This window comes from Callorhinus ursinus, unplaced genomic scaffold (genome assembly GCF_003265705.2).
Source record: "Callorhinus ursinus isolate GAN/ISIS: 27379988/994484 unplaced genomic scaffold, GSC_fseal_2.0 scaffold2, whole genome shotgun sequence".
NCBI lineage: Eukaryota > Metazoa > Chordata > Mammalia > Carnivora > Otariidae > Callorhinus > Callorhinus ursinus.
In genome coordinates this window covers 1,859,821-1,876,618 of record NW_027397064.1, presented here as the reverse complement: position 1 = coordinate 1,876,618, position 16,798 = coordinate 1,859,821, and the positions used below count along the sequence as shown (strand labels likewise).

General features: G+C 50.0%; 1 protein-coding gene across 25 annotated transcripts in view; it reads left to right on the top strand.

The window, feature by feature from the left end:
* Positions 1-13,080: 13,080 nt before the first annotated feature.
* LRRFIP1 (LRR binding FLII interacting protein 1) overlaps positions 13,081-16,798 on the top strand; it is a 141,667-nt gene continuing 137,949 nt past the window's right edge. For 8 of the 25 annotated variants that reach the window (XM_073876659.1, XM_073876635.1, XM_073876657.1 and 5 more), the window contains exon 1: positions 13,095-13,252. In XM_073876659.1, the coding sequence (XP_073732760.1) occupies positions 13,157-13,252 (96 nt within the window). In that variant the 5' untranslated portion in view covers positions 13,095-13,156. Of the gene's footprint in view, positions 13,253-16,798 lie in introns of all 25 variants that reach the window. The other 17 variants (XM_073876679.1, XM_073876695.1, XM_073876688.1 and 14 more) reach the window with 6 other exon arrangements.

Below are 16,798 nucleotides of genomic sequence, written 5' to 3'. Positions count from 1 at the left end.
TATTATTATGTCTGGAACTAGTGGTAAGGAAACACAGGTGGGGGGATACCACCCGACTTGATGCTAGACCCTCCTTGGGCCTCTCTTAGACAGTGCCTTCTGCCCGGAGGCTCCTTGTGCCCCTTAGGGTCTAACACTGAGAAAATCCTTCCTCATTTTGCATTAGCGACCTGCACCCACGCCTGCTACTCGGCCTTCACTATCTTCACTCTGCTCAGCTTCTTCACATCACCAAATCCCCCTCCCCCAGTTGCCCTTCTGGACACTTCGTCAATACCCCACATAAATTTACTCCCAGAACTAGACCAAACCCCCAAAAGAAGTCTGACCAACAAGGATTGGAGTGAACACAACATTCCTCTTTCATAAGAGATCTCAAAACTTATCCCTCATTAAATATTTATCAAAAACCTTCTCCTGCCCCCGGAACGGTGCCAGAGAGCTATGGAGCCACAAAGAAATGCCCCCGGGAGCCTACTGTGTACTGAGAAGCCCAACGAAAACGTCAAAAAATTAAAGAGTACTATAAATTAAATTATTCACACCAGCAATAGAATAAATGTGGCCATTACAGTGTATGATGAGCCCCTGAGAGCATAAAGGACAACCCGAATCACCAAAAGCACTCAGTGCCCACGTCCCCAACCCAGAAGTGCAGGAGATGCACTAGAAGAAATGCCAGTTTGGAAGCAGGCAAAGGAAGGCAGGTATGTGGTCTGCTTCCATGTCTCCTTCTTCCTCTCTGGGTTTGCTGTGAAGGCTTCTTCTCCTAAGTAGACGGTTGTCCTCCCCAGAACATGGCAGGATGCAGAAGACACCTTCCCAGGGGGCAGAACTGGAAGCAGAGGCTGCGGTAAGATTCCACAGCAGAAGGCTCTTTACACCAGGACTGGCAACTGCAAAATCCCCAGATGTGCTACCATCAATAGTGGGGGGGGGGGGGGAGCGTCTGGGCGGCTCAGTTGGTGAAACATCAGACTCCTGATTTCAGCTCAGGTCATGATCTCAGGGTTGTGAGATCTGCTTAAGATTCTCTCCCTTTCTCCTCCCCCCTCCCTCCCTCCCTCCTCGTGCTCTCTCTCTCTCAGAAAGAAAAAAAGAAGAATAGTGAGAAAGAGGGTCTTCAAGGATGCAGAAAAAGGCTTTGCTTCCCTTTGGACTCCACCAAAAGAGATTACCCACCTGCCTTGTTCCCGGAGGACCATCAGTAAATACTTATTGAATTGGTGAGTGAACAAGTGCATGGTGGGTAAATGAAAAAAACAAGAAGTTGGGCTTCCCACCCAAAGAAGGCCTAGCACAGAGTTAAATGGCCACGTGAGTGAAGGAATGAAAGACACATTTCCTTTAGGAACTGAAATAATTCGAGTATCCTGCCTGTTGATGGTTTCCCCCACAATGCATTCATCAACCACCCAGAAAGACAAAAGCAAGTTCTTGCCCAAGACTGGGAAGCAGAAAGTTAATGATGTACTCTGCTCGAACACACATGCACGCATGCACACACACACACACAGGGGTGCACACAAGCTTACCTGTGGCTATGTGCCTGGACTGTCTCTTCTTTGCTCTCCTCTCTCAGGCACCTCTCAAAGTGTCCCCTTCTCTGGGCTGGTTCTGGGGGGTGGCCCTCGTTCCTGGGATCAGCCCTGACCTGTGCCCCAGCCTAATCCCTGACCTTCCCACCCCCACTCTCCTCCCCAAGGCCAGAGGCCCTCCTTCCTCTTGGGAGCAGTGTCTCCTCTCTGCCCTATCAGGGCAGCCTGCGGCTTTGGTCAATAGCTAAGGTCTGGTGCTGAGCAAGGATCCAGAGTGCCTTTCTCAGAATGACAGCACTGGTGTTCCCGGAGCAGACACAGAGACAGTTGCGGGGGAGAAACAGTAATTTTCCCTCTACCCTTCTGAGTTCTTGGCTGAGAGCCCCATAATAAAATACAGAGTAACAAAGAGAAAAACAAACAGAAGTTTATTAACATGTGCACTTCACGCACACATGGAGGATACCCAGAAAAAAATGAGTAACTCCCCAGGTGATCCAAGGCACTAGCTGAAATTCCATCTTCCGCCAAAGACAAAAGGCAGAGTGGGCGTCCAGTTACGGGGAGGTCAGCAGGAAAGGCACAGTAAGCAAGGATAAGGTTGTGCAAATTTGAGTGGCACCTTCTCCACCGATCAGAGTTCCTTGTGGTTTAGAGTCAGCTTCTCTTCCTGGTGGAGAGGGAGACACCCCCACACCCAGAGCTGCCTCTGTACATGCAAATTTCTCTTACAAAAGAGCAACTGCTACTCTGCATTCTGAGCTTCTCCTGTGTCTACTGTTTCTTAAAATAATCAGCTCAGAATAACCCTCGTGCCAAAGAGACACATTTGGGGGTGGCATAACCTCGTACCCTTCACGGTCTAACATTTTGTTCTTAGGGCAGTGAAATCATGGCCGCAAGGCCCATGGAACAGCGAGGGTGCTGTGCCCAGCTTCCCTGCCTGGACTTTCCTGTGCTGCTGTCTCTTCCTGTGGGTAAAAATCATATCCATCCATGAACCAGGTGCTCTTTCCTGATTTGCCAGGGAGAAGCTCCACTGGAGAAGGGTGGTTCTGTACTTGACTCATGCTTTGGCTCCTTTTGCTGCCTTGAGACCCACTGAGAACAGGAACTGGGTCTCCCTCTCCTTCTCTTCTGAGGTCACACTGCACACAGTAGGTGTTCCATTGCATATATACGAGTGCAGGACTCCGGCAGGCACTCTGCAGGGTGTGTGTGTGGGGGGGGAGGGGATTATTTCAGTTGATCATTCCAAGGATCCTATCTTGCATCGTGATTACATTTTACTGGGAGTAAGAAAAATGTGTCTGAGGAAGAAAACCATATAATCTTTGTTCTGCTTGAAACAAAGCTGAATTTTTTAAACTGCTTGTAGCAAATGTGATACACTGTTCTTTGTCTGGGGAGATGGATATAAAGAATTCACCTTGAGCACAGGATGCAAATGAGTAAGTGGCAAACTATTTTTCTATTATGTTCCTAAAATAGACTGGGTGCTGGCAAGGAGGCTTCGCCTTGGCCCCAGGCCCCGAGCACTGTTACAGCTGAGAGTGAAACCAGGCGGAGTGTGGGCCCCTCCAGAATGTTTTCAATTGGTCAGTACTATCTTCAAGTGCAGAAATTTCCACTGATTTTTTTTTGGGGGGGTGGGGAGAAAGTCCTTAGAGCATTATTCAGCATAACAGAAACTTGGTGAAATGTTTGCATGGTTTAAAAATTGGCAGATTGAGGACGCGGAGCACTCTTAAAAGCCACTGCCAAAAATACGGCAATCATCTTCCCATAATAATGAACAAGATCTGACACATCTGTGCTCAATTTCTGCTATGGAGGACTGGGGGTGAGGAATTGATAAGGACAGTGTTTTGCTGGGCAATACAGCGATACTTAGAGGGGGAAAGGCTGGGTTAGCTAACTGCTACATGTAAGCAGGGGAAGGCCACTGTGACTTCCCCCCTCAGAATGCGTCCCCAGATGTGCGGGCATGTATGCAAACCACTGGATCACACAGGGACCAGCCTGCACCTAAGGTCACCCAGGCAAGTACCCAACGGAAAACAACAGCGAATCCGAATCCAAACATAGCCCAGAACACCCTGGCCTGCCTGAGTCTGGAAAAGCTTGCAGGGATTAATCGGCAGGGGGTGGGGTGGGGCGGCATGAGCTTCGAGATTGCTTTCACCGCAAGCAAAACAAGCCAACGTGCACGATGGGCGAATCGTCTGCTTATCTTGGGGTCCTGATGTTACCAGAGGTCCTTCTGCAGGAAAACTGTGTGCTGTGAGTATCTGAGACCCCACAGCAAATGGTAGGAAGGAAGTTGGTGGAACTATCCCAACCTGCTCAACTCTCCCAAAAGACAGGTATCGAATACGCTGAACACCAGCTGTCCCTTTGTTTATCCAACATCCCCATGTCCTGGAGGAAGCGATGTGTACAGGTGATGTGCTGGGCAGCCCCTTAAGTTATGGTCCCTTCAAAGCCATTACATTAAAACTGAGTTTGATTTGCTGTCTAAAAGGCAAATGCTCTCTTCTGTTGTCAGCTTCTGTTTTCATTCGTTTGGTTGTTTTCCCTTTTAAAACACTTTTTTTTTTTTTAATTCATCTCTTTAGTTTAGAGGGTGAGTGGGGCGAGGGGCAGAGGGAGAGGGAGGCAGAGAAGCCGACTCCGAGCTGATCGAGCCGAGCTCCTGGGGGCTCGATCCCAGGATCCCAAGATCCTGACCTGAGCTGGAACCAAGATGGGAGGCTTAACCGACTGAGCCACCCAGGCTCCCCTAAAACACTCTTTTGTATCGAAGTATAACTTACACGTAATAAGACATACGGATTTTAAGTGTAGATGTACCTCCACATGCAGGTAGGTGTGCATGCAAAACTTTTATGACAAATGCATCCCTGCGTGTCATGTGGGGGGACCAACTGGTTTCAGCTTTTCTGGGATTCTCCCTGTTTTAAAACTGAAAGTCTGACATCTCAGGAAGCCCCTACTCCCCATGAACCTGGACGGTTGGTCACCCTATGCGGCAGCCCCCTCACTGCAGGGCCGCAACAGTGCCATCACCCCCAAAAGTTCCCTCGTGCCGCTCTGCAGTCACCCCATCCTCTCCCCCGCAGAAAGCAATCACTACTCTGACTTGTATCACCATAGCGTAGTGTTGCCTGGTTTAGAATTTCATAGAAATGGAATCAGTCGGTGTTTCGTGTCTGGCTTCTTTCACTCAACATAATAATGTTTCAGAGATTCATCCACCGTACCGTCTATACGCTCTGTGAGCTTCTGCTGCTGAGTGGTACTGCCTCTGTCCCTACAACGTGCTTATCCATTCCCGTGTTGATGGGCACTGGGTTGGTTTTCAGCTTTTGACTACTAGGAATATTCTCGTACACATCTTCTTGTGGACATGTTTTCACTTCCCTTGGGTAAACACCGAGGAGTTATGGGACCAGATCACAAGGTAGGTTATGCTTCTAAGAACAGCATTCCGAAGTGGCTACACAATTTACCCTCCCACCAACAATGTCTGAGAGTCCCATGTGCTCGACATCCTCAGCCACACCTGCTCTTGCCAGTCTTTTCCACTGCAGACATTCCAGCATGTGTGGAGTGGAGTGTGACTTGGTTTTAGTTTGCATATCCTGGATGATAAGGATGCTGAGCACCTCTCCAGGTAGTTTTTGGGCATTTGTGTGTATCCTTATACAAGGTGTCTGTGTAAGCCTACAAATCTCTTGCCCATTTTTTATTTATTTATTTTAATCATTTCATTTTAGTTTTCTCATCGCGATAAGTGTCCTCTTGAATCCCCATCGCCTCTTTCACCCATCCCCCACCCACCTCCCCTCTGGTAACCATCAGGGTGTTCTCTAGAGTTAAGAGTCTGTTTCTTGGTTTGTCTCTCTTTTATTTTTTTTCCTTTGCTCCTTTGTTTTGTTTCTTAAGTTCCACATATGAGTGAAATCATACAGTATTTGTCTTTCTCTGACTGACCTATTTCACTTAGCATTATACTCTCTAGCTCCATCCATGTTGTTGCAAATGGCAAGATTGCATTCTTTTTTTTTTTTAAGATTTTATTTATCCATTTGACAGAGAGAGACATAGCGAGAGAGGGAACACAAGCAGGGGAAGTGGGAGAGGGAGAAGCAGGCTTCCCGCCGAGCAGGGAGCCCGATGCGGGACTCGATCCCAGGACCCTGGGAGCATGACCCGAGCCGAAGGCAGACGCCTAACGACTGAGCCACCCAGGTGCCCGATTTCATCCTTTTTAATGGCTGAATAATATTCCATTGTATGTATATACCACACCTTCTTTATCCATTCATCTGTCCATGGACACTGGGCTGCTTCCATAGTTTCGCTATTGTAAATAATGCTGCAATAAACATAGGAGTGCATGTATCCCTTTGAATTACTGTCTTCGTATTTTGGGGGTAAATACCCTCTATCACAGGGTAGTTCTATTTTTAATTTTCTGATAAACTTCCATACTGTCTTCCACAATTCTTGCCCATTATTTAAAGGACTTATCTATATTTTTCTTATTGATTTGTAGGAAGTCTTTATATATTCTGGATAGAAGTGCTTTGTCACATCTATGTACTGTGGATATGTTCTCCCAGACTGGCTTGTTTTTCATTTTCATAATCGAATTTTTAAATAAGCAGGAATGTTTAATTTTGATGAAATCCAATTTATCAATTTGTACTTAATGATTAGTGTACACTATCTAAGAAATGTTTGCCTACACCAAGGTCTCAAAGATACTCTCCTCCATTTTTCTCCTAGAAATTTTATAGCGTTAGCTCTTAGGGCTAGGCCTAAAATCTACTGTGATTTAATTATTGTGTTTGCTGTGAGGTGAGGGTCAAACTGTATTTTGCCTATGGATTCCCAGTTGTTCCAGCCCCATTCACTTAAAAAAAAAAAAAAAAAAAAAAAAAACCTATCCTTTCTCCCTTAAATTATCATGGTGTCTCTGTCCAAAGTCAGTTGACCACTGTGGCGGCCTGAATCCCTGGGACCTGGTTGTTTGAGAGTTATTTTTAATGTCTTTTCTTTCTGTCCCTCAGTTTGGGTAATTTTATTGACCATTCCTTCAGTTTTAGTAGCTTTTCTTCAACATTATCCGATCTATTCACATGATTCAATGAGTTCTTAATTGCAAATATTATATTTTCTGGTTCTACAATTTCTATTTGGTTCATTGCTAGAGTTCCCAAAACCTTCCTGAGATTCCCTCTCACTTCATCCATTATTCCCATCTTTCTGTTATTTTATATTACTCATCTGCTAATCTCATCACCTGAGCCACCCGTGAGTCTCTCCTGACTGGTTAGTTTTCCTCTTGAGTCACATTTTCTTGCTAGGAACTATTTATTTGTGCTGGACACAGTGGGCAGTACCTGCCAGCGACTCTGGATTCTATTATCTTCTTTTGAAGAGTGCTGACTTTGGTTCTAGCAGGCAGTTACCTCTATCCTGAGTCACCTTGATTTGCTGAGACTCAGCTCTAGGCTTTGCTCCAGGAAGTGTATTTTGATTCTCTTGGCATAACCCTTAAGTCCTTGCATGTGGTCTTACTGTTAAGGGGTAGTCCTTCTGGAGTTTCAGTGAAAGGTTCCAAGTGTTTACACATCCCTCTAATTCAGCTGGACTTGAATTCCTGCTTCATCTCCCTAGCAGTAGGCAGCTGCTAGAACCTCTGCTCAACCCAGCTGTTGCTTTCTTCTCAGAAGCAAGCCTTGGAATACCACCTCACACACCTACTTCAGGACTCAGCTATGGATTCTGAATAAGTCAGTACGTAGATCCTGAAGCTCAATCCTCGATGCAGCCCCCTTCTCTGGGACTTCCTCACTACATTCCCACCTGTGCTTTAGCCTCCCAATCCCTAACATCTAGCTCCTCTGTCCAATCGCCTTCAGTTCTATCCCCAGGGCACCCTGAAGCCCGAGAATGTCCTCTGGGGGAGTATTGTCACTTCTTTTACTTCCTTTACTCCACAAGTTATAGCCACTCCAATCTCTAGCTATTTTGATGACTCTCCAGTGCCTGAGAATGGCTCTTTTTTATATTTTGTCTGGAGTTTGTAATTGTTGTCGGCAGGAAGGTTAGTTAGACATAAGCTTCATCTCCATTGCTAGAATCTAAAAGTCCTCTGACCCCTATTTTTAAAACCACCTGAAGTATAGTTAATAAATCCCATGCTAGGAGAAAATTTATTCCATTGCTTATCAGTAAGTATCTGCAGCATTTCTCCTCCACAAGTTGAAGGGAAATTGGTCTTCACATCCTCCTTCATATGGCATCTTATCAAATGGCTCTTTATACCATCAAGCCGCAAACATTTTCAGAGCACCCATGGGTCCATGACCCTGAACAAGGCTCTCTGGGGTATGAAACCGTGGTCCCAGGTCTCAGGAATGCTGTCCTGGCATTGCTGCTCCAAGGGGCTGGCAAGGAGCTGACACTGTGTGCAGGAGGACAGCCACCCTCAGCTTTCTCCCCAGAGACACACATGGCATCACACCAGGTGTGATGTTCTCCTACCAAAGTGCCTCATTTGTGCAAAATTCCTGCCTCTGGGGAGCACTCGGTGGGGATGATATGACTGTGGTAATATGACTTAGAGCAAATAATTTCACGAACTTCAGCATTTCAACTGTCATTAGTCCTACTTCACCGGTGACACAAGTCACACCCACTGGGATGCTCCAGACCTGCCACCCTAGCCACTAGCGAGCTGTTCTAGAGTCTAGAGGGTGCAACATGACAAAAGGATATTTTGGAAGATGATTCTCCCTAGTAAGTAGAAAGGCTTGAATGGGGATAATGGAATGGGAGTCAAATGACTCAGGACAATTTCAAAGTATCATCCTTTAAAATCATATTCGAATTTCCCGTTCACATGCCTTTTTGTGGGGAGTGGGGAGAGGAATCCAGCTTTCATCAGATTCTCAAAGGAGTTCATAATCCCCCCACATTTAAGACTTACTGGTCTAGAACCCAGACTCTTTTATTACCATGAACACAATCACTAAATATTTTTAAATACCCCTGTAAATATTTATATATTGATTTATATGTAAATTATCTTCATAATCTACCACCATTGGTTAGTAAATCAAGGAACAATATCCACTTAAAATGAAGTTAATCATTAATGATATGAAATGTAAATTCAAGTTTCACTGTTTCTAATAATTACTAACTGTTCTCATCATATCTAATAACCTTATATTGCGGTCAATGAACAACTTCTACTCGGATTCAGAAATCTGTATCTCATTTTCCTGTTTGTGATTTGGGGGAATTATTTTTTTAAAGAATCGTTTAAATCCTTTGAAGCCATTGGTTTACTCTTTGAGTTTGAGTTAAAACTAGGTTGTGTAATCCATAAATCCACTTAACCTTGCCAATTCAAATACATTAAAATACTCTGGAAATGATCTCAGGAGAGAGAATGCCACTACCAGCACCTGGGAATACTTTGTGTATCATCATGACGTGACATGAGGCCACTTCAAGTGAGGTTATGTATCAAATATTAATACTTAGGGCCTCATGTCAAATTATGGGGCCACAATATCAAACTAATATTTGGAATATAGCGTTTTTAGTTTTCGTTTAAAATACATATTTATAGAAGTTCTAGTATACTACTCTTTCTGTGCTTCAATGGATTGTCTTGTGGGCACCACCGCAGAGACCCCAAGTCCAAGAAATGATTCACAGCAAGTAATCCACAGGTGTGATAAGGTGAGCCAGGTACAGACCATCAAGTGTCAGCAGAGATGCTTAAGGGCGATGGAAAGGATCAGCTAGAGAGGAAGGAAAGAATAAATCCGAGCTTAGGGGAGAAATAGGAGTCCAAGATGATTCTAAAGTTTCAACCCCAAGAGACATGAAAAAGTAACTGGAAATGGCAAAACTGGGTTGGAAGGGGTATTGGTCCAATGTTCTACTTCGGATATGCTGTGTACGAGCCGCTAAGTGAGGAAACAAAGGCCAGCTGGCCTCTGGAGACCAACCAGTCACCTCCCAAGCATAGGACATGTAGATTCTGACCTCAGCTAGCCTGTTCCGAGCATGACTGCGGCTCCACGTTCTGTCCACTGTCTTTCAAGTCATCCCTGTGAGGGGCTGTAATTCTCCCCAGCCTTTCTCTAGCTGTCCTCCAAGTGAGGTCATGCCATCTCACGTTCGTTGGAAGAGCAAGGCCAGAACACAAGTCAAAGGAATTTGGGGCAGAACTGCAAGCAAGTCTTGCTCAATGGACCCGAGTGAGTCACCTCCCAGCCCACGTGACCTCCCACGGAGGGCCGGCAGGCTGGATGACGCCCCTCAGAGGTGCTCATTACCTCCTTCCTCCAGCCAGCCAGCCCACAGGCTTGCCTAATGAGGTTCCCAAACAAAGGGATCACTGTGCCGAGGATGGAAATTCCATGCGGGCTCCACTGTGGGATGCCCCTCACCAAAGTTGCCCTGGCTACCACCGCTTTGTCACGGACCTTTCCTGAACGTGGCATCTGTTTCTTCGTGAAGGGACCCTGCACCGGGCTTGGAGATGAATATACTGATTCTCTCCGCCTGGACATGGGACTGTAATGCATGTTCTCTCTCTCCTGCTCTGAAATAACCCCTCATGGGTAGTGTAGGCACCTGAAGTAGGAACATAAGAAAAGGGCTGCATGGGAAGGGTTCGGTGGTGGTAGTGGCCCAACCATGGAGAATTCTTCTAGGTAGAACTAGGTTCCCAGATTACCATGCAGGTGAGGCCGAGGGTCCAGGGCTGAGAAAGTTTCAGCTTCTTGATGAACCTGGGGCTCAGCCTGATTGGATGAGATCTCGTAGCTTTCTACCTCCCTCCAAGGGGCATCACAAGAACAGGGGAGACCACAAAGTAGCCTAATGTCTCTGTCCCCCTGCCCCGCCATGCCCAGCAAGAGCGGCCACCCACCATTCATTCTGGACCCAGGTCTTTGGGGCCAGGATCTGGAGGGACCATTTGTTAACTACCTGTGTCACGCCCTGAAATACCTCTTTACATGGACTGCCCCCCCCCCGACAAAGCAGGCATTAGTATTTCCACTTAAAGGTGAACACTGATTCTAAAGGGACAACCAGCCAGTCTGAGAGCACATAGCCAGGGAGGAGGAAAAAGCACCTGGACTATGGTCTGGGAGGTCATGAGGTCATAGGACTGAGGATCAGCAACACTGGTTCTGACGATTCCCAAGGGGTGGCTCTTTCTCAGGAGTGGGGGATGATGAGGAGAGGTGAGGGATGAAATTCACCCCGATATCTGAGAACACTGCCTAGGGACTGGGACTGTTTAGAAACACCTCTGGCCAGTCCGAGGGAGTGAGTCCTCTGCCTCTGGACAAAAGCCAAGTCACTCTGTCCCAGTGAGTAGGAAGGCTGGAGACTGGACTTGGTTCCCCAAGTTCTACCGTACATTCCCATTATGATGAAGTAGCCGCACATCCCATCCCGTGAGGACAGAAGGGTGAGTGGTCTGTCCCTGCCCCTCTCGTGTCAACAGACCGCTATGGAAGAATTTAAGTGCTGGAATAAAAAGTGGCTCAAAGTTCTGATGAAGAATGGTGAGGGAAGGAATGGCAGCCTTGGGGAGTTGGGGAGGCTTCCTCTAGAAAGGAGATGTAGGAGGCTTTAATGGGGCTTGAGAAGAGGCGTTCTAGGTATCTCAGATAAGTCCTGGGACAGCAGCGGCCATGTCTGTGTCCTTTACAGTTATGCCCCAGTCCCCAGCATAGCACCTGCCAGGTAGCAGGTGTGGGTGAATGAATGAGTGAAGTAATAGGAATGAGAACCAGTCTGAGCAAAGACATAGAGTCACCGCATGGTCTAGGGGAGTGGTGAGCCACCTCCAGTAAGGCTACAGGCAGAGCTAGAGATGATTTCCTCCAGCCAGGATTATGTCATCCAAGGGGTATGGGGTCCTAAGTGGTGTAATATGGCGCAGGAGATTCAATCCACAGGCATTTCCTCAGTGCCTACAATGTGTCAGGTGTGTGCAAGCTCTGGGAATATGGTAATGAACAAGGTCATAGCCCTAACACTCGCCTTGTCTGCCTGCTCCACCCACTGCACTGAAGTCCACTCAGGTGTGCTGAGCACCTGGATCTGCTCCCCCCGCCCCTCCTATGTCCTCTCACTGGCTTTCCCCAGCAACAAAACCTCATCAACTTTCCCTGCTACTGCAGAGTCCCCTTTCTGTTCCCTGCTCCATTCAGCTTCCTAGTTACTTCCTAAGAACCCAAACCAACCTGGTCACAGTCACTTGGTTAGAAATATACCAAAATGTTCACGGTACTTACCTGTGGGGCTCTGGTGGGGGTGGGAGAGGGATACAAGTGACTTCAGTATGGCCTCCTCCCTCCCATGCTTCCCCAGCCCCATTAGAGATCTCTCCGCACCCCACACATCCAAACATCCCAGTAACTTTGGGACAAGCATCTTTCCTCTTTTCTAATTCAGTAGGGACAGCTAACAGTTACTTGCATCATTACTGTGGCCAAGAAGGCAATGGCTTTGTAAACCTTATCTGATTCTCCAGTTTATTTTCAAATCCACTTTTAGAGTGTAGAAAGTAAAGCTCAGGTAAATTCATTCCTTTTTCAACAGCTGGAGACCCAGGAGTGAAGTGGTAAGTCACAGAGGACGTGCAAGTGAAGAAGGAAACGCCTACATCAACGGGATGATTCTGAACGTGCTATGAAGCTCAGAAGGCTGGCCAAGGTCCCAGTCTGGTAGCTGTGAGTGGATCTGAGTGGCCCTGGGCCTGACCCCAGAGCCTGCCTCTGACCCCATCTGCGACTGCCTGACTCCAACTCATGGGGGGCGCCCATCCTAGCCACATCCTTGCACTGGCCCCCCTGCAAACCCTTCTCTGCAACCCCAATTCCCAGGAGCCTTCCAGCGCCCCTGCAGAGGTCCCAGCTCCTCCCGCAGCCACTGCCCTGGAGCCGGTGGTCCACAACCACCCACGGGGCTCACCCTCCAGTGCCGCCCCGCCCCCAGGCCTCCCGGCGCCTCTGGACCCTCCGCAGTCCCTCGCCCCCACTACTCACCTGCTCCCGCAGCCCCCGCAGCCCCCGTCACCTCCGTGTCCTTGTGCCATCAACCCCCAGCCATCCCAAACCTCCCGCTGTCTCCACGTCTGGCGTCCCCGAGCGTCCCAGGCCCAGTCCCACCTGGCGTCCCCGCAGGTCCCCGGCGCCCCAGCGCCCGCGTCCCCGCTGCTCCGACATGTCCCCCGGCCCCCGCGTCCCCTCTGCTCCGGCGTGTCGCCGCGCCCCCGGCCCCCGCGTCCCCCCCTCCCGCTTGTCCCTGGCGCCCCGGCCCCGCGTCTCCCGCTCCGACGTGTCCCCGCGCCCCAGCCCCCGTGTGCCCTCCACCCTCCGGCGCGTCGCCGCGCCCCCGGCCCCGCGTCCCCCCCTCCGGCGTGTCCCCGCGTCCCCGGCCCGCGCCCGCTGACGCCATGACGCCGCGGCGGAGGGAGGGGCGGAGCGGGGCCGGGGCCGGCCCGAGAGGGGCGCGAGCGGCGGGAGCGGCGGGCCCCGCGGCAGTAGCGGGCGGCGCGGCGGATGGACATGGGCACGCAGGGCTCGGGGCGCAAGCGGCTCCCCAACCGGGAGCGGCTGACGGCGGAGGACGACGCGCTGAACCAGATCGCGCGCGAGGTGGGCGGCCCGCGGGCCCGCGGTGCAGGGGGCGGGCGGGGGCGCCGCCGCAGCGGTCGCGCTTCGGTCGGTCGCTCTGTCCGTCCGCCCGCGGCGCGGCCGGGGGGTGGGGCGCGGGCCCGGCGGGATGTCGGCGGGCCAGACACCGGCCTTCTGGCCCCTGGGGACAGGCTGGCGACGCTGACCCCTCCCCCACTGTGGGGCCACTGTGTCCCCCTCCGGTAGCGGAGCTGGGGTGGCGGCGCGGAGAGGGGCGGGACCGCGGGGTCGGGGCTGAGCGCCCCGCTTTGTTGTGCCGCTTGGTGGGGGTGGAGTAGGCCGCCCCCCGGAGGCCCGTGGACCGTCCCCGGAGGCCACATGGCCCTGGCGAAATGGCCTGTTTCTTGTCTGTGACCACGGGTCATCGATTGTCACGCAGGTGCAGCTTGGACATGAGCTTGGGGTCACTGTGAATCTTGTTTCTGGAGGGAGCCTGAGAACGGGTCCAGGCGCACTGAGGGGCTTTCGTCCAAGTTTTCTGGACAGTTCATTTGAAAGATTGGTGGTGAACTTTAAGCGTGGCAAATTAAAGGAGCACTGTGTGCGCGCTGGACAAGTGCCTTTCCCTCTAAGGATTCAACCTTCAGGTGAAATAAACCGGTGACATGGGAAAGTTGCCCCTGGGATTGGCCGCGGCAGCTCCCTGGGGAAGGGGAGCCCACTGGGCCCCAGTGACAAAGGATGCCTGATTTTTCTCGCATACCCTTTTGTACCTTTCCAGTGTCCCGTGTGTGTGTGTGTGTGTGTGTGTGTGTGTGTGTGTGTGCGTGCGCGCGCTAACTATAGAGCTGCAGCTCATCCCTCCTCATGCGCTCCCTTCCAAGTGTTCCATATGATGTGGAGTTCGTCGGCATACCACACTGCTCTCAAGTGGAAAAACTTCCAGGCCATTTAGGCTGTGGGCTCTGGTTGCGTCATTCAGCTATTTACTGAGGTCCACTCTATAACAAGTTCTTAGGTGTTTTTAGTTGCCAATACTCGATTTTGCTTTTATGGACATAGGGCTGTCAGTCAGTATTTGTTGAACACTGAAATGGATAAAGACTTCGGTTTTTCTCTGTATGAAAAGAAAAGGGCTTTCCGGGCAAACTCTTATACATCCCTTAAAACCCACTGCAGATTGGTGGCCTCTGTGAGACCGCCCCCATCACCCCAGGCAAAAGGCTCCCTGCCTCCATCTGGCTCCTCTAGCTCTTCTCCCTGCACCTGGTATGGGAGTCACCTCTCCTCAGCATAATCTGCTCATGCTGTAGAAGGTGACACCCAGGCAGGCGAAATCTTTCTCTTCTGTTTCCCCAGAGCTCCACACAGTCAGGCGTGTAGTAGGTGCTCCGAAGTGTGTTGCGCTAATTAACAAACAAAAGAAGTACCAGGACTTAAAGTACATTGGGCTAAATAAAGACATTGGCTAAATGCAGTAGCTTGACTATAATCCCCACTCCTGTGAGGACAGTCACTTAGGTATGTATTTGACCCTAAGACCAAACGAGTGTTCCCTGGGAGGACAGAGGTGACGGGTGACCCCTGGGCCTCGTCTTTCTGTCGGTGCTTATGGACAAAGGAACAAGAAGAATGAGAGCTCCCAAAGTCTACTTCGTACCTACTGGTTTGGATTGGAAGCAAAGGCTAGGGATGCTCCCTGGGTTGACATCCTTGAGGTCCCGAGGATTGGGAGCCCGTGGTCTTGGGCCCCCAGCCAGGGAGACGGTGGTAGGCAGTGACAGATTCAGACTGGGGAGTCAGTCCTGGGCTATGACAACACACACACCTCATGGAGGAGCTATGCGATCCTGGGGAAGTGAGTCATTCAACCCCCCTGAGTGTCTGTTCTCTTGTCTCTAAAGTGCGGGAAAGAAATCCCCCTTGGCAGTCAGGATTAAAGAAAAGGGCTTTCCGGGCAAACTCTTATACATCCCTTAAAACCCACTGCAGATTGGTGGCCTTTCATACAGTGAGTAACCAGGTAAATGTGAGCCTCAGCCACCTATCCTCCTGATAAAACCAACCACAGATGGGCTTGTTATAAGCACTAAGTGGCAAGTATCTATAATGTTGGAGGGAGCAGGTGCAACATTTTATGTTTTACCACAAATTGAATTATATTTCCCAACTGTAAAAATTAGAATCACGATCGAAATGGCAAGTATCTGTTCACCGTCGAGTTCTTGAGTGCTTATAAAAATTAACAAAATTGTCTTAAGTTTAGTACATTCTTATTTGTGCATTGACTCAGCAGATGCCTGCCGTGCTCTCCAAACACCTGTCCTAGGGAGACTGGGATTCAGAGATGGACCTGAAGAGGATCCACCCATGAAGAGTTGGGTCAGAAAGGGGTCTGACCTGTAGATCAATAAGACAGCGGAAGATAGGAAGAGATCTGATAGTAAAAGGCCATGGATACTGTGCCCTGAAAGTTTGGAAATGAGAGAGTTCCAGTTTATTGAGGGGACTAGGAGTGGCAATCAAAAGTGGCTTCCTGGAGGAAGTGGCATTTCGAGTTACTTTGAAGTGACAGAAACGCTGACCTGGACTGGCCTCCACAAGGGGAAATATATTGGCTGGAGCATGGATTCCTGGCCACCAGCCCCACCAGTGGCTGCTTCCCTCCATAGCACCTTGCAGCTGGATCTGCTGCGCTGTCCTTTTTGGGTGGCCTCACCTTCAGGCTGACATGTGTCTGCCGTGTTCCCACACTGCCCTCCATGAGCCCACACCCAGTCTCTCTCTTGAGAGCTAGAAGTATCTTCCCTGACAAATCTCCACGTGGCTCCCTGGCTACCCCCGAGCCAAACTGTGAGCAGGACTGTGGACTCAGCCGCCCACGGCAGTCCCTGGGCCAGGGTGTGCAGGGCCGGGGGAGTCCTACCTGGTGACCCGTCAGGCCCATCCTGGAAATGGGGGGAGTTGGCTGTTGCCTCTGAAGCCCTTGGGGAGGTGAGGGAGACTCAATGAAAACTGGGGACTGTTTTGGAAGGTGGCAGGGGGTGGGTGGGCATGGGTCAGGCGTCCGGGAAGGCGCCCTCTAGAGAATAAGCAGAGCCTTCTGGGCTGGGGTGACCTGGGGCCCACGGGCAGGGTCACCGGGCAGGAGGGAGAGCGGGTGGGCAGGGCTGGGAGGGGAGCTCAGCTGCCCCTGCAGAGGGCTCGAGAAGCACACCCTGACCGGTGGAAGCTGACACAGTCCTGTTTCTGCAGTTACGCTGTAGTTTAACCCGAGGCTGGTTTTTAGTAAATGGACTCGTAACTTGAAAACACTGTAGATGTGTTAGCACAGGTACTCGCTTCTGAGGTGGAATTCGGGCAAGATGTTGTCAGGAAGAAGGTCCAGTAAGCACTTGGAGATGCTCATCGCTGCTGAAGGCGTGAGCAGTGTTTCTCACACCCTGGGGAAAGGTGTTTTGAAAGCAGATATATTTTTCTCTCCTGCCGTGTTTAACATTCGGCTCAAGATTTTTGGTAGCATCCCACATTGCTCATTCAGCACTCGGCCACGGAGGGGGATGAGCC